The sequence below is a fragment of the Eptatretus burgeri genome, chromosome 15 (assembly GCF_056783735.1).
Source record: "Eptatretus burgeri isolate ZD-2024b chromosome 15, Ebu_testis_v1, whole genome shotgun sequence".
Lineage (NCBI taxonomy): Eukaryota > Metazoa > Chordata > Myxini > Myxiniformes > Myxinidae > Eptatretus > Eptatretus burgeri.
Genome location: NC_140975.1, coordinates 43,606,864 through 43,631,637, shown reverse-complemented (window position 1 = coordinate 43,631,637; position 24,774 = coordinate 43,606,864). Strand labels below are relative to the sequence as shown.

The 24,774-nt window shown below is 46.6% G+C and overlaps 2 protein-coding genes across 3 annotated transcripts in view; one reads left to right on the top strand and one right to left on the bottom strand.

The window, feature by feature from the left end:
* LOC147012066 (synaptogyrin-2-like) overlaps positions 1–19,791 on the bottom strand; it is a 43,634-nt gene extending 23,843 nt beyond the window's left edge. The window contains exons 1-2 of the mRNA XM_085858210.1: positions 19,593–19,791; positions 3,027–3,221 (exon numbers count right to left, since the gene is read on the bottom strand). Of these exons, the coding sequence (XP_085714336.1) occupies positions 3,027–3,221; positions 19,593–19,688 (291 nt within the window). The 5' untranslated portion in view covers positions 19,689–19,791. The remainder of the gene's footprint in view (positions 1–3,026; positions 3,222–19,592) is intronic.
* A 98-nt stretch (positions 19,792–19,889) lies between these two features.
* LOC147012065 (uncharacterized) overlaps positions 19,890–24,774 on the top strand; it is a 42,863-nt gene continuing 37,978 nt past the window's right edge. The window contains exon 1 of one of the 2 annotated variants that reach the window (XM_085858209.1): positions 19,890–20,147. The gene's annotated coding sequence lies outside the window, so the exon portion shown is untranslated. Of the gene's footprint in view, positions 20,148–24,746 lie in introns of those variants that run through there. The other variant, XM_085858208.1, reaches the window with a different exon arrangement.

Genomic DNA, 24,774 nt, shown 5'->3' with positions numbered 1-24,774 from the left:
ACTGTCACTGTCCTGTTGACACACCTTTGCTAAAGCCTGTATCTCACTGGGCTGCGACAGCTCGCAACTAGTTGGAGACACAAAATTGTGATAATTTTCACTTGGAATCACACTGAATCACCAGCTGTGCCCTGGCAGAACAGGATAGTGGGATTACAGGAGAATGCTGACCAAGCCTGATTGTTCAAAGTGTTCTGTTACTTGTCAACGTTGCACCCACAAACATTGTGTGTGACCCAATTGTTCATCTGCCTTGATAAGGGCTTGTGGGTGTGACCATATTTTGTGTGACCTAATTTATGTAAAAATGTGTGTGACGTGATTTAGAAATGATGGGAAGGTGAAAGGAATGATGGGAAAGTGAAAGGAATGATGGGAAAGTGAAAAGTTTGCACTGAAGGCCATTACTCAGAACAGGAGAGAAAGAGGACAGACAATCAATGCTGGTTTTACAATTTGGACTGAGGTTTTTTTTTTTTTTTTTTTTTTTAAGTCATATCTGGATTGAAATATTGTGAATCTATCTACATTACATTGCATGGATAACATGTGGATTTCAATGTATATATTAAATTGAGTAGACAATACATTGTGTAAATTTCTGATTAATTTCTTTTGAAATAACAGAACATATTGTAGCAAAAGACTTTAATAAATGAATTATGACCTCAGTTATGTCGCAATTTCTTCCAAAAATATTCTCCATTGAATCGGTTTTGTGGCACTCTCAGGGGTCCCAGGACAGATTATCTTTTTTTTTTCTCCGATCAGTCACAATTTAGTTTCATAGGTCGCCAATCCCTCACAAAGTTGTCTCACATTTGTCGCACCTTCTAACTCACGGAAACTAAATTGAGAAGGGTTCGAGACAACCACGACGACTGACTATTTTGAGAGAAAATTTGTCGCACTAATTTTTTTGAACATGTTCAAAATTCAAGCGACACCAGAACGACGTCCTGCGACTCGCGCGAGGAAATTGAGAACCACCGCGAACGTTTCCAGACATTTTGGAGAATCCCGTTCGCATTTTGTCACAGCTCAGCGAGATACAGGCTTGGGGCATGTCCAATGTCCTCATCAAACATCAGCAAAATGTCTCTGCCCTTTTTAGTTGCTCTCATGTCAGGAAAATGGGCAAGAATTCACTGCTTGAGCCTTGTAGATTGTATGCAGCTTTCCTGCTTGATTTCTAGTTGGTCCAGCCTGGAAGAATACAGGTTTGATAGATCAGCTAGCTTAAATACAGGAGCAATGGTGGCATCCTCCAAATTATATATATATATATATATATATATATATATATATATATATATATATATATATATATATATATATATATATATATATATATATATATATATATATATACATCACAAGTTCTGCAAATGCTATGCTACAGAGCATGTTATTGAGATTCTCGGTGCCTTCTTGCTCCATTTGGACCATGGATGCATGATAAGAGAGGCGAAGCACTTTGCATGGTATATTGCTTCAAGAGCAACCATATCTCCACCACCGAGACATCCCAGCAAGTCATAGTCTTCTAGAAGTGCAGCACACTCTTGAACACGTTTGTCCGTTTTGAAAGTAGAAACCTCATGAAGTTTCTCTTTTCCAGATGACCGACCACAGAAAAAAGCAGAGATCTTGAGAAATTGATGATGCAGAACTTGACAGAGTGCGCTTAGAAACACCAGATGTACCTTCACCTGCATAATCAGCCAGTATATCTTTAGAACGCTTCCTTGCACGTTCCAGTTTTATATTGTTGTACGTAAGCCTGCACGACCTATGCCAACGTGCATTATGAGCAATGAAAGCTGCCTTGACACCATGACCTTCGTCCAATGTGTCAATGATTATCGTTCTAGGCAGCAGACCGAGGTTATGAAACTCGAGGAGATTATCAGCCAATGTTTTGTACCCTGCGAGTGCTGCTTCACCTTTTCGTTGACTGGGAAACTGAACCTTTTCAGTGGTGTTCTGTCGACAAAGAATGCAGAGTTCCCACTGAGTAACTCGACCCATTTCAGCATCTGGCTTAGATGGATCCACAGGTTTGATGCGCTTTGCCATCTCCAGTTGCAGATGAACGGGCCTATGTAGGGTTGATCACTTGTGCAGTCACCATAACAATGGATGATGTCCCTGAAATGAGTAGATTCATAACTACTACCAGTTTCATCGTTTGATCAATATTTTAAAGCATCAAAATTTATTTGTCTCCGAAATGTGAACATAGACCTTTCGAGCAAAATAGCTGTGGATGGCGGGATTTCAAGATGGCAGCCACAATTTTCAAACATTTAATATCACCATTACATTCCTAGAGCCCTAAAATGTAGTTATAGGTGTTTCAACTGTCTCGATATCTGAACTTATTTCGGAGATATTTAACAAAACAGGTCCACAGTGGCGGCCATTTTGAAATCCAAGATGGCCGTCATACGGGGGTGCAATTTCCGGTGGCCCCTGGACGAAAAATCATTGTATGGTGTTTCTCTAACCATGTGCCAAATTTCATGCTTTTAAGGGAAAGTGCACAATCGACCTATTTTTTGGAGCTAAGCTGCCCCACTATTCTTAGATATACATAATGAAAGAGAAATGGAATTAAAGATAAAAGAAAGAAAAAAAAAACTAGAAAGATGTATGGAAGGAGCAAAGAACAAAGATGTTGGGAAGAACCTGAATAGATAGATTTCAGCAGTTACTCCTCATGCACAACTGCAGAAACATGTACAAGCTACCAATGGGAAGTCAGAAGGAACATGGTAGAGGAACAAAGCAAACAGCCCAGGAAGTGACCATTTAACCTATAGCAAGTACGAGCAAAAGAAAAGTCACGGCGTTGCATGATTTCCATTTCAAATCGGAAACTGCAGAAAAGGAAGCAAACAAGTTCAACACTTCAGAAAGGATGACCGTGAAAGCAACAATTGGAGAAAAATTGCATTTCCGAAGTGACTTGTTGATTCATCGTTAATTTATGCAGTGAATGGGGGAAGTGTGGGGGAGACAACCTGCACACTGCTGAGTTGTGGAAATCGAGCGTCCACGACGAGGAAGACGAAAGCCACGAGTATGGCGATGATGCCCACAGCCATGCCATAGCGACATGTACTAGCATTGTTGTTGTAAACACACTGCAGCGTCATTTCCTTGGAATTCACGTAGCCCTCGTCAATCAAGCATCCACTTATAATGAGAGCAAACAGCTGAGGGGGAGGGGGGGAAATCAGAGAATTGGGAAAATAATCAAGGTGAAGTGGGGGAGGGGGGTGGTCAAAGGAAGGCTTAGTGCTAGAAAATAAGGTCAAGGGTGAGGTTATGAAGTAATGAGGTAATTGGGAAAAGCTAAAAGGGATTGCGGCACAAGGAACACCCTCCTGCACACTAATAGGGTTTTGTGCTGCAGCACCATAATCACGTATAGATCCCGACGCCAAGTGCAAGCTATGAAACACACACAAATCTACTTTTTCATTTATTTATTCAGCAAAATGAACCAACATTCAATTTGTCAGAAAGATGTGATCACATTTTAGGTCAAATTTATGCAGAAATGGACAATTCTAAAGGGTTCACAAACTTTTTTTTTCTCACCACTGTAGGTCAATTAACCTCCTATGTACAAACTTCCTCGAAATAATCTAGGATTGGACATCATAAGCCAGAGCTTGAGTGATTGGTAGAGAAAAGTAATGTTGAGATAATGGTGGAGTTGGGGGGGGGGGGTCAGGAGAGGGAAAGCATCAGAGTTGAAGACATCATGGGCAAAAATCAAAAGTTGAAGAATATGCGTTGGCACTTCATCACAACAGACCTCCCCAGGAAGGCACAAATCGCATAACTCCTGACAATCACAGAACCACTACGACAATCACAGCACAACCCAAGACGGAGTAATAAGACAGTCAGGACCAATGAGAAGTCAGCAAATTTTATGCATGTGAGATGTGAGGATGGGGGTTAAGCAATAAAACTGAGGGGAACATTTATTGAAACCTCAGGAAAGGAAAAAAAATTTATGGAGTGATGGAACAAGATAAGAGAATATCGCATCAGCGGTTCAGCTCATGTCACCTCTGGGACAGCATGGGTTTGGTCCTAGATTTGATTCCTGCCAGAGGTAGACCATATTAAATAAATAACCTGTTGGAGTCTGAATGGGACATTGACAGATGACAACACCAGCATACATGCTGTCCTATCTGATACCAGTTAGATGTAAAGTCCTAAAATGTATCAAAACATGCCAATAAGAGATGAAGTTTGTTCGTTTCTTGCTCTTCCACAAGCCCCGACTATGTACTAAATAATAATAATAATAATAATAATAATAATAAAAAGTTACTCGAGTAATCACCCAAACTTTTCTTTACATCAAATGTTCTCTTCTTATGGTATCCAAGGCAATCTCCTCATGGCTCGCAGACTCTCACCTGTCGCAGTCAACGCGTGGCTCAATGGAATCATCTAATCTCCTCCTCCCATCCAGGCTGGAGGTCCTCAAGCCAGTGTTCTTAGCCCTGTTCTTTTTCTAGTTTTCATCAATGATCTCACACATTCCCTATAAAAAAAACCTCCTCTTTGCTGATGACTCCAGCCGCTTCACTCTGCAGACCTGGATAAATATCACAAGCTGGTCCTACACGAGGAACATATCTTTCAATCCTGACAAGTCTCACTGAAAGGACAGTCTGGACCCCCCCCCCCATCCCCACCCCAACCCCCAATCTACTTTCTCAACAATCCCCTTGAAGAAGTCCTTTCATGCAAGCTTTTGGGTCTCACTATCTGCCACGATCTTTCCTGGGAAAGCCACATCACCAACCTGGCCTCCAAAGCCAGTCGCCGACTGGGCATCCTACGTCATGCAAAGTCCTCCCTTGGGCACACCTGAGCTTCTAAGCATTGACAAAGCTTTCATCTGCAGTCTGTTGGAGTACTGCTCCCCTCTCTGGGGTGGTGCTCCTGCCTCACACCTAGCTCGACTTCACGCTGTGGAAACCAAGGCATTTAGGATCATTGGTATCTCCCGTGATGAAGCTAAGTCTTTGGGTCTCACTCTCACCAGATTTGTCTTCTCGTGTCCTCTCCCTACACCCACCCCACCCCCATATTCCATCAGGGCGCTCAAGGTCCACCAGCAAACCCCTTCTGGTAAAACTACCAAAATCAAGAATCACTGCTCACCTACACCCTTTCATTCCTCTTTTTTTCCCACCTTTGGAACAAACTCCCACTCTCTTCAATCTTACTCCTCCCTCCAGGTCTTCAAAACAGCTGTTCATCACGTCTTATCTTCCCCCATCCAAAATCTTCGTCTTTACAACCCCCGATAATCCACCCCAAACCCACTGCCTTCAAATTCCCCATAGCACCACCTTGTTTACCCCCATGAACCCCCACCCCATCGCTCTCCCTTCCACAGATATCCTATAGTCTTTGTTCCCCACTATTTTGTACTTCCTTCTCCCATCCCTCTCGTCTCCTACCTTGTTATACGTTTGTGTATTAGCTCTTTCACGAGCCTAGGCATGGTATACAAAAAAAATTTAAAAATTATACAGTACAGTACAAGCAGAGTACCCACCCGATGGCAATGCTCCAAGCATGCAACACGTTCTGACATTCATTTGGGCGGTGTGGAGGCAACTGACAGCAACCTCAATCGCTCCCGAAAATTGGACAAAATTAAATTAAATTAAAAAACACCCAGGTTACATGTATGAAGCAAAAACATACTGCTTACAATTCAAAACACCTCACACCACTGGAAAATGTGGGGACAATACTGTGCTGTAAAACGGTGAGACCTGCAATACCCTCCCCCACATGGAGGCAGCCAGCATTTACCAAATACACATTTACATGGAGAATTTGCATCCTTCCTCCTTTCCCCTCGCCCCCCCTCCCCCCACCACCTAAAACTGCCGGCATACATAAAGACACCCCTATAAACAAATTGGGGTTACACTGATCCGATAAAGCAAGTCTGGATATAATCGGCCCAGAACTGTAGGAAAAGTGTGACGAACACAAAAACGTCCTTGAATTATATCAAGGATGTAGAGCCAATGGTAAGACAGCAAATCGGATGTATAATTGTTATTAAACTGACAGATAAAGTTAATGGGACAATCGGGAAAATATATAAATAAAATACTTGTAAATTGTATGGGGAGAAATTCCAACATTATTGGGAATCTCCTGTGATACGGCTGAAGTACAAGGTCTGGTGCCCACACATCACTGGCAGATTGGTGGTGTCATTCCTTTTTTCTTTTTCTTAAAACCAATAAATATCAGTGCCCACTTCTACCATGAAAATGGTACAAAAGTGGGAAGAGAAGAACTGGATGGCAGTTTCATCAAAAGGATGAGGAGCATGCCTTCCCACAGCTTCAGCAACAGTGCACCCTCCCTCTCCCACAGGTATAGTTTCGTGGGTGCCGTTGGCTAAATACTAACTAATCCATATTTGAATGGTTGCTGTTGGCTAATGGCAGGTCAGATTAAATCGGTGACTTGCTACAAGGTACCATGTAAACCTGTTTCATGGTCGGGTTGTCGGTGACTAAACAATCTCCCCCACCAAGTCTCCTTGTGAGGAGAGTGCATGGGCATGGACACCCAGTGGGATTAAAAACAAAACCTGTCAAACGGTAGGAGCTACTTGTGAGCCAACGGCCATCCATATCTAATGCCCAACTGTCTGCAGACGTTCTCCTGCGGTTGGATTACTTTGCTTTTTTTCAGGAGGCTGGTGGCAGGATTTGCACTCCGGCCACCGTAAAACCCTTAACTCCACAAAACAAACTAAAAGCATAAGGAAATCTAAAAAACCACTCCGTGGGAGTACCCCCTGTGCAGTGCAGCTCACCGGATTGGGGAAAAGCCTTCAGGACCCCACTCTGACGTAAAGAAAAAAAAAACCCACGGGGTAACCTTCTGGGATCAGATTGCAGTCGTGTGTGTCAGGGTGGTGCTGGGGTGTCGTCCACCAGACAGTGGTCCTCCTTAGGTGGTCCCTTTGGGTGGGTGCCTAGAATGTCCTGTTCTTAAGACGATGATGATCCTTAAGTTACACCTACTATTGGTTTGCTCAGTGATGGTTACCATGCCCAAGGAGTTGCTATAGCTGTGTCCAATAAGCTGACTCCAATGATAATTGAGGTAACACTGGTCAACAAGCATAAGAGACTTAGGATTCATCACTCCTTGGGTGTCATTTCCCTGGTCTCTGTATATGCTCCGACTGAGGCACGTGATCACCATGAAGAACGCATTCTATGCCATGCTCGAGTCTGTGATTGATCAGTGCCCAAAGCGAGATACTCTTCTCGTCTTGGGGGACTTCAATGCATCGACTGGAACTGAGAGAGATGGTTATGAGACATGCGTTTGTCCCCATAGGTCTGGAACTGTGAAACAGAATAGCACAAAGTTCCTTGACTTTGCATGAAGTCATGGACTTAGGGTGGCTGGCTCATGGTTTCAGCACCCACAGGCTCATCGCTGGACTTGGTATTCCAATGGTGGTGGTGTGGCAAAGGAGACTGACCATGTGCTCGTTCATAGTCGCTGGAGGATGATCCAGAACTGCTGGGTCTCCGGGAGTGCACAGTTCCTCAATACTGACCACAAGCTTGTGGTAGCAACTCTGAAGTTGCAGATTAAATCCGGGAGAATGGTACCATCCCAGCCGAGGCTGGATGTTGGCAAGCTCAAAGATGAGAAAGTAGCTGAGGAGTTTGCAAACAGGCTGAGTGGGGATTTCAGGGGTTTGGGTGTTTGGAGAATCCTGAAGAGTTGGAATGCTTTCAAGACCACCATCCTTGATGTTGCCGGTGGATGTTTTGGAACTTACCGTTGGGCGAAGAGGAATTTTGTCTCCCAAGGGACACTGGATACCATTGACAAGTCATAGGGCCAAGCATAATGGCAGAGGTGAGCTGTTGAAGAGTAAAACATGTGTGCATGCTGAAGGTGGACAAGGAGGCCTCTGTGCAACAAATCTGAGGGGGAAGAGCATCACATGTGGTCAAGCTATTCTCATCCTGCTCACAGGGGAATTTACACATTGCATTCCTCAAAGCCTGTCCCTCGGTGTACTGCAGTTAGAGCGGAGGGTGATGGGCTCTTGACAGAGGAGTCTGAAGTCAAGGTCCGCTGGCCCGGTTACTTTGAGCGGCTGTACCAGGCTCACCCCAGCTGTTGAGTTCAATGTCAAGGGTGTTACTACACCTATTGCTGACCTTCCAATCAACTGTGATCCACCCTCGTTTGTAGAAACACAGGCTGCGGTGAACCTGCAGAAATTGGGTAAAGCTCCTGGGAACTGAGACATCCATACAGAACTTCTCAATGCTGGTGGAAATGTCGTTGCATGCAGTCCTGTGCTCTGCCCGGCACACAGGCATCATCCCAACCGACTGGAAGAGGGGCCTTGTTATCCTTCTGTGGAAAGGGAAGGGTGATCGCCAGGACTGCAACAACTACCAAGGTGACACTGCTCTCAGTGCCGGGCAAGGTCTTTGTTCGGATAAATCTTTATGGGGTTCACCATATGCTCAAGCAGCAGTACCCAGAGCAATAAGGCTTCACACCAGAGGTCAACGGTTGACCATATCCTTGCCCTTCGGCTCCTCTCCGAACGCAGACAAGGGTTTCAGCAGGGGCTGCTTGCAGCCAAAATAAATCTCTGCAAAGCATTCGATTCAGTGAATCGGGACACCCCCGAGGATAATTGGTCTTCATCAGGTGCCACCACAACTGATCAATCCGATGTCTGAACTATACTCTGGTACTGAGTGTGCTGTGAGATGTGATGATAACATCTCCAACTTATTTCTAGTTGGTACTGGAATTTGTCAGTGGTGTGTACTGGCCCCCACACTTTTCAGCACTTGTATGGACTATTTTGGAGAGGATGAGATCAAGCTGCAGTGCATCGTTTGGGAATGTCAAGATCTCTGACCTCGATTTCGCTGATGATGCAGTCATCTTAGCGGAGACTCTGGATACCCTTTTGGGGGCCTGCGAGGTGCTGCATGATGAGTCGGAGCCACTGGGATTATGGGTTTCCTGGGTCAAAACTAAGATCCAGGCTTTCAATGAGATATTGGATGCTGCCATCTTGTCTGTATCTGTTTGTGGTGAGGATGTTGAGGTCACAGAGATTCACTTACTTTGGCAGTGATATTCATGTCTCTGCTGGCTGTGAGCCAGAAGTCATTAGATGTCTGGATCAGGCCTGGGGAGTCATGGATTCACTGGGACATGGGGGAGCGGCACTGTTGGTACCTATGCAGGAGGATGAAAGTCCGAGTCTTCAGGTCCTTGTGGCTTCCAGTGTTGTTCTACGGACGTGAGACCTGGATTCTGACCAGCTATCCGAGACTGACTCAATTGTTTTGGTACCAGGTCTCTTCGGAGAATCCTTGGCTATCGCTGGTCAGACTGTGTCCAATGAGCGATTTCTGAGAGAGACTCAAATTAGATTTGTTACCTGCATAGCCCATGAGTGGAAGCTGCGGCTGTATGGACATGTGACTCGTTTTGGCCCATTGGTCTCCTCCACTCACTGGAGAGCCTCGTGAGTGGAGGTGGCCAATGGGCTGACCACATGCATCATGGTTGATCGGTACCTCAAAGAGATGGGGAAGGGCCAGGCATCTGCCTGGGGAATGGCCAGAGGCCCCTGGAGTACCGGCGGAAAGTGGACACAGTGACGTGCTACTCTGGGGCATGCTCCCATCCCTTCCTACCTTCCTCACATCAAGGGTTCCACTATCCCTCTCGGCTACCCGAGTAGCCACAAACTGGCCCAATCCAGATGGGTGGTTTTTATTTTATTTTTTTTCTTCCGAGATACCAGAGCCATTGGCTCCCGAAGGGAGCTCATCTGCCCTCTCCATGAGCAACGCAAGTGAAGGGTGTCGGTTTAGTCGCAAACAACACGACCATGCGGCAGGTAGCACTGGTTTACATGTGGCAGTCCAAAAGACTGACCTGGTTCAACACCCTGTGCTCTCCCAGCCCTCCAATCCTCCCAAACTCCAGGATTTATGAGTTCTTCCAATAACCCCCTCGTGGTTAAAACTGTGAAAATACAAGCCAACTGCACAACTATTTTTTTTTTCCAGATTAAAATTGAAGAATTTAGAAATTTGAAAATGTTGAGACTTTTAGCCAATTTTTGTGGTGTTTGTCGTGAGAATGTTGAAGTCACAAAGAGATTCACTTACTTTGGCAGTGATATTTATGGGGCAAGGACCTTTGACCTCAAAAATAAATAGTATTCTCTCAAACCACCAACTCCACCATGTGGTAAAGTTTTATAAAGATCGATTTAAAATTGTGACCTGCAGGCAATTAAAGGTGAGCGGACAGACAAACGGAGTGACCAACATAATGCACTTGTCAAAATAAAAAAGTTTTTGATAAGTAAGACAGGGATGAAAACAACCTCCCACCTTCGTTGGCAAAGGTAACAAACAAACAAAAAGTTATTTTCATCATTATGAACCCGAGATGCAACATAATCCATGCAATGGAAGCACCGACTCGTCATCAACGCCAAACAAAAGTTAATGTCATGCCATGGTCAAGTGTCAAGAAAGTGAGGACAATATTCTGGGACAAGAAACAAGTTCTTATCATGCACTTCAATATGCATTATGAAACAGTATTGCATGGAACTTCTGCAAACAAAATTTAAACCAGCAGGCAGTGACATGCACAAGTTGTCAACGGTCCTTCACAGTTGGTCTAATTCTGCAACATGAAAAGGTGGCACCCCTACCCCCAAAAACCGCAAAGTCCACAGCACCTTTAAAAGCTTGGTTTTTGAATAGTCATCACACCCACTTCACATTTCGAATGTCCATCCGTTTGGCCCGATGAAGGAAGCTCTCCAAGGTTAGATTTATCAGCGCTGATTAAGTCCAAATGAGTATAGGAATTAATCAGAGGCCAACCAGATTTGATATTAGAGGCCAACCGTACCGTGTGACCGATGACGTCACAATTATCAATTAAGTTTGCTATCAAAAAAAGATACATACTATTGCAGATTCAGGAGTGGGAGGTTCTCGGACGAGTCTTGACTGCCATAGTTACAGATTTGGCGCCACCCTCACCACCGCCGTCTGCGGGGTTTATAACGCCAGCTGGCTCGGCACAGGCCTCGGGTCACGAGTCTTCAATCGCGATACCAACGTACACCTGGACCTTACCAGTTGGGGAAATAGACCCCGGTTACAGACTGGTTTTGTCAGATGCCAAGCGTTTTCTGCCAGTCTGTAACCATTTTGGTTTTATATACCAATCGAGCAGATCGTTCGACGCGACACGAATTAATTCAAAGCGGCAACTTCATAAGAATCAGCCAGATTTATTGGGGAACACAACAAGCAAAATATTCACGACAATGTTTTTATCCATCTATAACCTGTTCTCAACGAGGGAACTACGGATTACGGGTTTCGAAGGGGTCCCTACCAAGATAAGCCTTAAACGACATACAGACAAGACATAGACAGCATGCAGACAAGACAGAGCACTTGGTGATGTTTCATGGACGAGAGGAAAGTGTCAAAAACACGAATGTCGCTCGTAACAAGCCGATGTCCACGGATTCGCGCCCCAAGCTCGAGCACGCCACGTGGAAAAATGGCGCTCGTCTTCCTTTGTCGCGCCGCACGCGGCCTCCGCACGCTCTGACCCCGCGCAAGGTCGACGGCACAAGACAGTCAGATCGACGATGGGTTTCAACTGGTTTCTCACAAGGTCCAGCATACAAGTCCAGGACTGGCCTGTTCACCAGACAAAGCCAAATCGAGGTGCCGGCACCGGCAGGCTGGGTCCATGGGATTCCAAGACGTCGTCGAGCCGTGAGGTGAGTAGGGACAGTCAGAGGCTCTGTCGTTTCTCTTGCCTTCCCGGCGCACGCTCGCCTCAACTTTGTCCTCATTCACCTTGTCTTTTTGGGGCAAGCCCATTTACGAAGCCAACAAACTCCTCCCCTTAGTTTCACTTACTCTTTTTGGCCACTCCCCCTCTCAGCGTTGGGCGGAGTCTCGCCCGGAGAGGGGAAGGAAGGAGCTCTCGATCCACCACCACTGCACAAACAAATAACAGCCTGTGACACCTCCCGACACACATGTAACATCAAATGACCGAACAACCTGGCTAAACATGCATTTAATGGGGGATCTGGGCTAATCCTATATTTGTATTAGTAGCATACGAAGGGCCATTTCCGTAACAATACTATGGTGAAAATTGTGTTGATTGGACTTACCGTTCCTGAGAAAATGATTATTAAAGCGAAAGAACCTGCAAATTGCCGGCGGAAAAAGAATAAATAAGAAATAAACAGGAGAAAAACAATAGGTTACCCAGAGTCTTGACTGGGTACCCTAATTAAAAAACACAAAACAAAACAGAAACCACTCAGTGACACTTGGTAAAACCTGTCCACAAATTTTCTGTGGAATCCATCCATAACCTTTTGAGATATCTTGCCATATTATCGTTTTTGGCCCCATTTCTCAATGGTGAAGAATAACTTAGAAATTAAATAATTATTGTATCTTCACCAAAATCGAATCAATTCGTCTGCACACACCCAACATGTCCACCAAGTTTAATCCGAATCCATCAACTTTGATATATTACGCAATAGCGTTTTTAGCCCCATCTCAATGGTGAATATTTAAAATAAAATAAAAAATTCATATCTGGATTCGGATCTTCACCAAAATTAACCGTTGCTGTCCTTGGCCGGTCAGCTACAAACACACACAAAAAAAATTCAGAACTATTTCTGGAAAACTGCAGCCAAAAGTTGACACAGACAGACATACTTGGCAAAAAAAAACAAAAAACATTTTCACCAAATAAAAACTACTTTACTCCTCTGTGTGCATGCTCGATTGGCAGGACTGGTTTAAGGCATAGACCAGTTATGTCATGACCTAGGACCTTGCACTTGAAGGGGTCCTGCACCTAAGACCAACACTGAATCTGACAAATGCAGTTCTCAATATGTTGAATGACCTGGAAATTCATAATTGACTGTCAGAGTCAAAGCTATGACAATGCCAGCAACATGGCCAGAAAATAAGTAGTTCACAAAAAGAAAAGAAAACAACATAAATCCACTTGGAAATTTTGTTCCTTGTTCAGCACATTATAATCAAATCATGTTAGTTCATTTCACACAGAAAGGTGTCAATGCAATTTCATTTTTTTGGGGGATTCATTCAAGAACTTCACAATTTATTTTTAGCATCTACCAATCGTTGGAAGCTTCTCACAGATTTGCCACGTGTAGTTTCCAAGTCTTCGTCAGGTACAAGATGGTCACAGGCAGATGTGATGCAACACATACATTGAAGCTTTGAAGGAAAGCAACAAAGCATTTACTCTGTTCTGCAAGCAATTTCCACAAACGACAACGAGACAAACATGCAGTGAAGCTTCAGATTTTGCGAACAAGATAGAAAAATACAAGTTGGCCATTTTGTGCATTGTGTAACACAATTCCAAATCAGTTCCAACACCACAAACCACTGCAAAAGGAGACAGACGAACTGTCCACAATTGTTCAACTACATGAAGGTTCGGTGACATTCGTGGAATCTTTGCGAATCGAATACGACACCTTTGAAGGAGAGGCAAAGAATTTGCTGGTGAACAGTATAAAACACACACACACACACACACACACACACACACACACACACACACACACACACACACACACACACACACACACACACACACACACACACACACACACACACACACACACACACACACACACACACACACACACACACACACACACACACACACACACACACACACACACACACACACACACACACACACACACACACACTTTTCCCCGCTAAAGCGGGGGTTAGCCTTGCGGGCCCCATGACAATCTTCTCCACTTTACCCTGTTTTCTGCATCTCCCCTTCTTAATCCCCTTGCCCACATTTCCTCTTCCACCACATTTAGCCAAGCTTTTCTCGGTCTTCCCCGTCCTCTACTTCCGACTACACTCATTTCCAACACTCCTCTCACCCAGTCACTTTCATCCTTCCTCAACACACGACCCAACCATCTCAACCTGTTTCTCTTCACAACCTCCATCACAGACTCTATTCCCATCATCTTCCGCAAGTCATCATTTGTCTTCCTCTCTCTCAACGATAATCCACACATCCACCAAACCATTCGCATTTCCACCCTTTCCAGCCTTTGTTGCTGCTCCATGTTCAGTACCCATGTCTCACTCCCATAAATCATCGTACTCCTCACACATGTAGCATACACCTTTCCCTTCAGCTTCAACGACACTCCCCTCTTCGTCAGCACGCCACTCAGTTCCCGAAACTTCTTCCATGCACATCTCACTCTAGCAACGGTCGAAGAGTCTGATCCACCTTCTCCATTCAGCATGTCTCCGAGATAGCAAAATGTTTTTACCCCTTCCAACTTCACACCATCTCCAAGATCCAACTCAACAATTCCTTCATCTGCTGCTCCCTCGATGCACACCTTACACTTGAATGTAGCTGCCACACTGGTTAATGACCCTCTCACCCCACTACATTTTCGATGAACCCATTCATCACACATTGTACACTGAATGGAGTTCACTCCGACACCCTTCCTGCACACAGCACACGGCCACTTCCCAGTCCTTTCCACCTCACCACATGCTTTACCACTTGCCATCACCTTCGTCTTTCCGATATTCACCTTCAAACCTTTTGCCTCCATACATTCCTTCCACTTGTTCATCTTCTCCTTCAGTCCATCCATACTCTCTGCAATCAACACCAGATCATCTGCATACAGCAGCTCCCACGGTAAACCCTCCTTTACCCTTCGAGCCAGCACCTCCATCACAACTACAAATAGAAGTGGACTTAGTACCGACCCCTGGTTCACTCCTACCCTCACCTCAAACTCACCACTGTTCCCATCCTTCGTCCTTACAGCTGTGCGTGCTCTCTCGTACATGGCCATCACTACTCTGATCAACCATTCCTCCACTCCTAACTTCCTCAATGCCCATGTCATAACTTCACGTGGGACCCTATCAAATGCTTTCTCCAGATCAACAAACCCAAAAAACAACTTCTTCCTCTTCTCCATGTACTTCTCCTGCAACTGCCTTACAATAAAAATTGCATCTGTCGTTCCTCTTCCTGGTATAAATCCAAACTGCATTTCGTCAATCTTTACCTTCTTCCTTATCCTCTTCTCCAACACCCTTTCCAATACCTTCATTCCATGCTCCAATAACTTTATTGCTCTATAGGAGCCACAGTCCAGAGGGTCACCTTTCCCCTTGTACAGAGGGACGAGGGTACTCGGTTCCCAATCCACTGGAATGCGGCCTTCTCTCACCACCAGATTACAGATCTCTGTCATTCTCTTCACACCCCAACTTCCCGCTGCCTTCAACATATCTCCCACAACTCCCGTCGGCCCTCCTGCTTTTCTACTCTTCATTGCTCTTATCGCTTCCTCAACTTCCTTCTCAGTTATCTTCTCTGCTGGTCCTAAAACCGGGTTACTCTCGATGTTTCTATCCCATTCATTTTCTACATTCAACAGCCTTTCCATATATCTCTTCCATCTTCCTTTAATTCCACCTGAATCCACAACGATTTGTCCCACTTCATCCTTCAAGCAACTCACCCCCGTCACATCAAATCTCTCTCTCGCTATCTGCTTTGCAATCCTGAATACCGCTCTCCTCCCCTCCTCAGAATCCAAGCGTTCTCCAAACATTTTCCTCTGGGCCTCCTGCGCCTTTGCAACCTCTTTCTTTGCAGCCTTCTTTTTTTTCTTTCCTCCCTTGCTTCGATCGGGTTCCCCACCTTGAGTTTTAACGAGAGGGGGTGAGGACCCCCATGGGGTACTTCAGGCTGTACCCTGCCCATCAGTTGTACTCATCATGGTTTCCTTTTGAGGCGATGTTTTTATGGCCGGATGCCCTTCCTGACGCCAACCCTTTTAGTCGCCTTTTACGACACGCAGGGATATGGTGTACCTATTCTGACCGGGGTACACACCGGGTGTGAACAGTAAAACAGTAAAGTTTATTATTTTTGATGAAAAGTGGGACACTGAAGACAAAGTGAGCTGTTCTGCTGGAGAAAACTTTCACATGCCAACCATTTCAGTAATTTTGGATTGCTTGATTGCTGAACTTATCCGCAGAAAACAAGTACATGCAGTACTTCATGAACAGTTTGGGCTGCTCTTTGAACTGCGAACACTTTGTACTGCTGGCATTCGACATCTTGCTGAAAACCTGCAAAGGTTATACAATTCAGATTTGGAAGAAAGTTTTCCTGACACGCCCATTCATTTCTGTGGTTACCTGTCCAAGTTGAACAAAGATCTTTCATCATCTTACAGGTTGTTGCAGCATATCCGAGAATCCGAAATTGGTAGAGTTTCCGAATGTTGAAATGGCCGCTGGAAACGTCAATGTAAATCCACAGTGCTAACAAAAGGAGAACGCTCATCTTCAGTTCTCAAGTGCATGAAAAACAGGCCACTCTCCACTGTTGCCAGAGATACATTGCGCGACATTTGTTTTGACCATTGTATCTACCATTACTCGAACATTTAATTTTGATGACATTACAGAGGATTTTTCTCATAGTAGTCATAAAAGTGCAGCCTCGTGGTCCAATATGTGATCCAATCTATTTTCAAGACATATTTAGTCACACATGTGAATTTGCATTTATAAATTCAGGGGGAGGGGGGGTGAGGATGGATACACATGCCATGTTAGTACACAGTTCTGAAGCAGCATGTATTTTGCATGGCCAAATGGCCATGTTAACTTCTAGAGTTAGGTGTCTGTCTGTCTCTGCCTGGTCCAGAAACCTGCAAACTCTGAATCCAGCACTGGCGATCGGAACATGATTCCACACAATTTGACAAATTCAGAGCGAAAGTGTGATGACTATGAAACTGCAGGTTCGTTTGTGTTCAGATATATATATATATATATATATATATATATATATATATATATATATATATATATATATATATATATATATATATATATATATATATATATATATATATATATATATATATATCAATTGGAATCAAGTAGTTCCTCAATCATTGACCAACATTTGTAAACAAAGAAAGGCACAGACAAACATAGTAAACCAATTAGATACTCAACCAATTAGACCCTCCCTTATCCCCCCAGCCCGCAGTCTCCCTCCCTTAGCCCCCCCAGCCCGCAGTCCCCCTCCCTTATCCCCCAGTGCCCCTCCCTTATCCCCCAGCCCGCCGTCCCCCTCCCTTATCCCCCCCAACCCGCCGTCCCCCTCCCTTATCCCCCCCAACCCGCCGTCCCCTCCCTTATCCCCCCCAACCCGCCGTCCCCCTCCCTTATCCCCCCAACCCGCCGTCCCCCTCCCTTATCCCCCCAGCCCGCCGTCCCCCTCCCTTATCCCCCCAGCCCGCAGTCTCCCTCCCTTACCCCCCAGCCCGCAGTCTCCCTCCCTTACCCCCCAGCCCGCAGTCTCCCTCCCTTACCCCCCAGCCCGCAGTCTCCCTCCCTTACCCCCCAGCCCGCAGTCTCCCTCCCTTACCCCCCCAGCCCGCAGTCTCCCTCCCTTACCCCCCAGCCCGCAGTCTCCCTCCCTTACCCCCCAGCCCGCAGTCTCCCTCCCTTACCCCCCAGCCCGCAGTCTCCCTCCCTTACCCCCCAGCCCGCAGTCTCCCTCCCTTACCCCCCAGCCCGCAGTCTCCCTCCCTTACCCCCCAGCCCGCAGTCTCCCTCCCTTACCCCCCAGCCCGCAGTCTCCCTCCCTTACCCCCCCAGCCCGCAGTCTCCCTCCCTTACCCCCCAGCCCGCAGTCTCCCTCCCTTACCCCCCAGCCCGCAGTCTCCCTCCCTTACCCCCCAGCCCGCAGTCTCCCTCCCTTACCCCCCAGCCCGCAGTCTCCCTCCCTTACCCCCCAGCCCGCAGTCTCCCTCCCTTACCCCCCAGCCCGCAGTCTCCCTCCCTTACCCCCCAGCCCGCAGTCTCCCTCCCTTACCCCCCCAGCCCGCAGTCTCCCTCCCATACCCCCCAGCCCGCAGTCTCCCTCCCTTACCCCCCAGCCCGCAGTCTCCCTCCCTTACCCCCCAGCCCGCAGTCTCCCTCCCATACCCCCCAGCCCGCAGTCTCCCTCCCATACCCCCCAGCCCGCAGTCTCCCTCCCATACCCCCCAGCCCGCAGTCTCCCTCCCTTACCCCCAGCCCGCAGTCTCCCTCCCTTACCCCCCAGCCCGCAGTCTCCCTCCCTTACCCCCCAGCCCGCAGTCTCCCTCCCTTACCCCCCCAGCCCGCAGTCTCCCTCCCTTACCCCCCAGCCCGCAGTCTCCCTCCCTTACCCCCCAGCCCGCAGTCTCCCTCCCTTACCCCCCAGCCCGCAGTCTCCCTCCCTTACCCCCCAGCCCGCAGTCTCCCTCCCTTACCCCCCAGCCCGCAGTCTCCCTCCCTTACCCCCCAGCCCGCAGTCTCCCTCCCTTACCCCCAGCCCGCAGTCTCCCTCCCTTACCCCCCAGCCCGCAGTCTCCCTCCCTTACCCCCCAGCCCGCAGTCTCCCTCCCTTACCCCCCAGCCCGCAGTCTCCCTCCCTTACCCCCCAGCCCGCAGTCTCCCTCCCTTACCCCCCAGCCCGCAGTCTCCCTCCCTTAACCCCCAGCCCGCAGTCTCCCTCCCTTAACCCCCAGCCCGCAGTCTCCCTCCCTTACCCCCCAGCCCGCAGTCTCCCTCCCTTACCCCCCCAGCCCGCAGTCTCCCTCCCTTAACCCCCCAGCCCGCAGTCTCCCTCCCTTAACCCCCCAGCCCGCAGTCTCCCTCCCTTACCCCCCAGCCCGCAGTCTCCCTCCCTTACCCCCCAGCCCGCAGTCTCCCTCCCTTACCCCCCAGCCCGCAGTCTCCCTCCCTTACCCCCCCAGCCCGCAGTCTCCCTCCCTTACCCCCCAGCCCGCAGTCTCCCTCCCTTACCCCCCAGCCCGCAGTCTCCCTCCCTTACCCCCCAGCCCACCATCTCCCTCCCTTATCCCCCCCAGCCCACCGTCTCCCTCTTACCCCCCAGCCCACCGTCTCCCTCCCTTACCCCCCAAGCCCGCAGTACCCTCCCTTATCCCCCCAGCCCACAGTCCCCCTCCCTTATCCCCCCAGCCCGCCGTCCCCCTCCCTTATCCCCCCCAGCCCGCCGTCCCCCTCCCTTATCTCCCCCCCCAGCCCGCCGTACCCCTCCCTTTTTTTTTTTTTCTTCTTCATAAAACTGTTCCTCACAATTACAATCAATTGTCGAACAGTAATATTTTTAAATATTAACATTCAGAGAACATGTTACAAACCACACCGACCGTTACTCATAAACACGTAACGCGTGCCTCACCCACCACCCCTATGTTGCACCCATCCACACACGACCAACAGCTCTTGTCCCTCTCAAACATAAACCGAACATCAAACCGCTCGATCCAACGGCCATGCCCAGGGGGTCCGTACCAAACAAAGGAGTCTCACGATCGTCCGCGGCTGTAAAATGAACTGTTTCAGAGAGAATTCGGTGCCAGCTCTACCAGCACCAAAAGCACCTTCCATCGTCCGCCTCCGATTCGTGAGGGGCGCGCGCTCGAGGCTAAACGTTCGCGGAGATGAAGCGACGTGCTTACTTGTATATAAGCATTACGTCATCACGTAAAAAAAATTACGTCATCACGTTAAAAAAAATCACGTCCTCACGTGACTTTTAAACTCGTGTTCAAACATATTTGTGCGCCTGGATGGGTTTGACTTGGAGGGTAGTGGAGTCCCTTCACGTGTCATGTTATAACTTTCGTGTTGTTTGCATTAATTTACATATTGTGTTCGTGGAGAGTTGGGGTGACGGGAGTGGGTTATGGAGTTCGGATTGAGTCGAGTCGAGGCTTTGGAACCTGAAAAATAAAATAAAGCAAAGAAAGAGGAAGAGGAAGAGAAATGTGAGAGAAGCGAGAAGGGAAAGGAAGCTGCCAGGGGGAGATGGGATAAAGTGAGGTGAGCAATGGAAACGTCGACGAGGTGAGCAGGTAGCGGGGTTGGTGTGGGGTGGGACGGTCGTTAAAATTATATAAACCAGCAGAGTACCCGGCCAATATTGTTCCAAGCACGCAAACAGCCGTTCTGACGCGTACCTTTAGTTGGGCGGTGTATAAGTAACGGACAGCTGCCTCAATCGCTCCAGAAAAATAATAATAATAAATAACCCGGGTTACGTGCATGAATTAAAAACATACCGACTGCTTTTAATTCAAAACACCTCACTGCACTGGAAAACCTGGGGACAGGAATACTGTGCTGTAAATGGTGGAGACTCGTCATACCCTCCCCCACCTGGAGGCGGCGCTGCACGATGTACACATTTACATGGAGAATTTGCGTCCACACCCCCCTTCTACTCCAAGACGAACGGCAAAGATAAAAAAAAAACACCCTGAAACACTAATTGGGGTCATGCTGATCATTCGTAGCAAATATGGGTGTAATCAGCCCAAAACTGTAGTAGGAGGAGCACGACAAACACCGGTCCATGAATTATGGTAAAGATGAAGAAGGTATGTCTTACTGGGTAATACCGAGCTGTCAAGTATAAATTCAGGTTTAAGAATCTAAATTCTGTCTCTCCGAGCTTCTTCCCTTGACTGTTTCAATGGATATACAGTGACGTCATTATGCGTTTAATTCCAACCAAGTGATCTGATGTGACGTCACAATCAGCCATTGTTCTCGCGCCTATACAAAGCCCGGACGAGGGAAAGAACAGTCATTTTATCGAGTTTTCTTGCTCGAAGCAGTTTCTGTAAGTGAGCTCTCTGGCTCGTGATGCAGTCTCACGGGGCTCGGGAAGCTGGTGTTCGCTTCACTTGCTTCTCGACCCCTTTCTTTATCCTGCTTTCTTCGGTGGTTCAGGTGGTGCTTTATCGTGGTGCACAGTGCAGTATTCCTCCATCCCTTGTCGAGTTAGCGAGTGGTGGTGGTGACGTTCCTCATCTTACCCGGTGATGGGAGGATGAAGTGAATATCCCCTCTCTTTCCATGGGCATGGGGGTCGGGGGGAGTGACATCCCGTTCCTCTCCAATGATGGGGACGGGTGGAGTGATGGCTGCACACTTCCCCGGTGATAGATGGGTTGAGTGGCATGATTTCCCCTTCAACTCCCTGCTGATGAGGGTTGTTGGGTGAGCCTCTTCCTTTCCTCGATGATGGGGGGAGTGTGAGTCTGCGTTTACGTTTTGCTCACCTGTGTGTAATGTTTTTATTTTTCTGGCTTGTTTGTACATGCTTTCCTCCTTAGTTTGTCTCTGTGTGTGTGCACATGCTCTTGTCTATATATGCATGTGTTTGTGTTTATACTGTATGTATTATGTGTATGTATCTGTGTTGACTGACTGCCTGGACGTAACTGAAGTTTTGGGTCCATTGAGGTTGATTAATATACTGATGTGGATCCACCGTTTGGAGAGGTTCTGGGTTGAAACAATTGAAACCTCGAGGAAGAACAACGCCAAGGTGTGTGTGTGTGTGTGTGTGTGTGTGTGTGTGTGTGTGTGTGTGTGTGTGTGTGTGTGTGTGTGTGTGTGTGTGTGTGTGTGTGTGTGTGTGTGTGTGTGTGTGTGTGTGTGTGTTCAATCACGAATCAGGTTGATATCGCTTTCCAAGCCAGCCGTTCCTTATCAACTGTTTTGTTGGAGTGCTTAAGATGCATGGTAATGGAACACACCCCATGGGTTCCAAAGGTTGGGCAACACAAATTATCTTCGTGTCACGAGCAGGGGCGGATTAACGCAGAGCCCCCCTCAAATGTGGGTCCCGGGCAGAGGCAGCCTGAACACACCCCCATGCAAGCGCTAAGGTGTGTTCCATTACCAATCAGCTTGTAGAGCGCTTGCCAAGTGGCTTTAGCACTTGAGAAAGCATTCCAACAAAATGGTTGATAAGGAACAGCTGGCTTTGCAACGTGTGTGGTAATGGAACATTTTGCCTGGTGTTGGCTTCGCGGTTGGGGTGGCTCACTTGGGATCCTAGGGTCCTGAGCTCGAGCCTCGTTGGCTGCTGAATTAATACCAGGTGGGGTTGACTCTGCCGGTCATCCTTCCGAGGTCGGCAAAATGAGTGCCAGCTTGCTGGTATCCTGTGTCGCAGTGACGACCCATCCAGGATTGTACCCACTAGTCAAGGAGACTGCTAACAGCTCTCCACAGAGTATGGTCCCACTGTATGGATGGATTGGGGGTGTCACCTACAGTTGACACAAAACCGTCTAATGAAAGGTTTATATCTCTCATTAATAACTCCTAGATCTGGAATCACATCCTTCCTGGGTGACTCTTCAAAAGTCATAGCCTGCAAAGGGTAGTTTTGAACATTAGCAAGTGCAGTCCTTGGCTGATAATCACTTCAGTTTTTCCTTTCCAAAACACAACACAGAGATTAGGTGTTCTCTCCTCTTGCAATAAGCACAAGTAGGCCTGACAAAAATTCTGTGGTTTATTTTTGACTACCAGGAAAATTAAACTTCGAGTCAGCAGACTTACAAGAATCAACCTTGGCATTTAAATTTTCTGGAGTAACGTTAAATAAGGGTTTGTTTTCCTAACCTGATTTATTGTAACTCCCAAGGTGGATTTTGGTTGGAAAACCCACCTTGTGGAGATATATTTTGTGAGTTATGGAGAATCATCATCAGTTATTGTTGCTGTGGTGTGCAGCAACTCTATCTTTCGTTTGTCCAAGTGTGTGTCCCAATGTCAGAATGCAAACACTGCTTCCCCTCCTCCACGACATCAACTGCCTTAATCGATCAAAGTCTTTCAATATTTCCTTGGAAGTACACCACCTATCAAACAAAGTTTCTTTTTTTCCCAAGCAAATTCCACATGAGTTTCACCATCTTTCTTCCTCCACTGCCTGAACTTCTGCCTGTGAACCTCAGGGAACAGTTCATAGGCTTTCGGAATCACACTTTTTCAGCACACCACTTCTTTGAACTGTCGCCCCAATTTTCTCAGCTCAACACTTTCAGACTTTTCCATCAGTAAATTCCAATGCAGATTCCTCCAAGTGTTTCTCCTCAACTAAATGCTTTCCCACCAATATCAGAATTTTAGGTTTCCTTATACAGCAGTCAGTCTAACCTTGAGGTTGCAATGTTTAACCAACCCCAGAAGCTCAAATTTCTTTGACGTACCAGGTTTCTCTTCATTTGGTGACTCAAGAAACTTCTCAACATCAAACATCATTGGGGAACGTTTGTTGGTTTCACTTGGTTTCTTTTAATTTATTAATTACTTGCAGGGGTACCTGGCGTTGCCCGGTGCTGTTCCAATCCTGTTGGCATTTTGAAGAAATTTTTTTGTCTGGGCTTGAAACACTTCCCCATACCCACTAAGGAATGGGGTTGGGGATCATTTAATATTACCTTTCACATAGCTCCAAAGGCTTAGGCAATATAGAGCGATTAAATAATAAAAATAAAATAAAAATGCACGCATGTCCGAAATAAAAGGTTCAGTTTGGCATTTTTATAATGAAATAGGCAAAGCCGAGAAATGAACAAAACACACAAGAAATACCCTCAAAAATTAAACACAGTGGGTTAAAGAAGGTTCTTATTCTTCATTTTTGATGGATAGATGGATGGATAGAAGGAATGAAAGACATAGCCAAATATTGAAGTGGCTTCAATGCTTAAAAAATTGAATTTTTGCTCTTTTTTTTGTTGCCGAAAACGCACAGTGACACTCACTGATGAGCCTCTGAAAGTTTGACGAAGATCCGTTCAGCCATCTCTGAGAAAAATGGCGAGACACACGGCTCTCGTACAGGGACCCATATATACTACGATTGATTTACAAATGTTGAAGTACAAATTTTATGGATATGCTCACATTGCAATGGTAATTTACATAATCTATAGACCATCAAACATTTTAAATAGTATGTACTTTCTGTCACCGACTTTGTGATAATATTCCAGCATTAAGCACACCCACAGATTGGCACAAGGGCAAATGTATCTCAGGGCCCCGCTCCCATCAGACTGATTGACAGTCATAGTCCCTCCCACCTATTCCATTCCCATTCCTTTACAAAGGAATGCAGTTTTACGTACTTTTAGTGGAATCCTTTCAAACTATTCAAATTACGATAAGGGATGATGCACCAATTAAAACTCTGTCAGATGGTACCAGTCATTTTCATCGAGATGGGCAGCTCAGAAATACGCCGTCTGAACATTACTATCATGATGATGAACAAGAAGATTTTCCGGTTTTGACAGAACTTGGTTTTTACCTTTTTCTGAGTACTGAAAAGTGATCCCTGCCGAGACAATCAGCTGAACAGACCAGGTAGGCTTTCATATGCAGCTGAAGCAACTTTTTAAGAGAAGATACTCCAACTTTCGTTTTGTGTGTAGTGGGTGGGACCAATGTTTTTGTCCACACCATCCCTAATTAAAGTACTCGTGCACTCTCTGATAAATAAATACAAAACAATTACCAGACATTTGAACACAAATAAACCTCTTCCAGAAGCGGCCAATGTTGGCGATACATCTTCTTCTTCCTAAATTGCACAATATTTATAGATCAGGGGCAAATTTAATGCAGAAACAACAGTACATTCATGAGCATCCATTCGATGAAT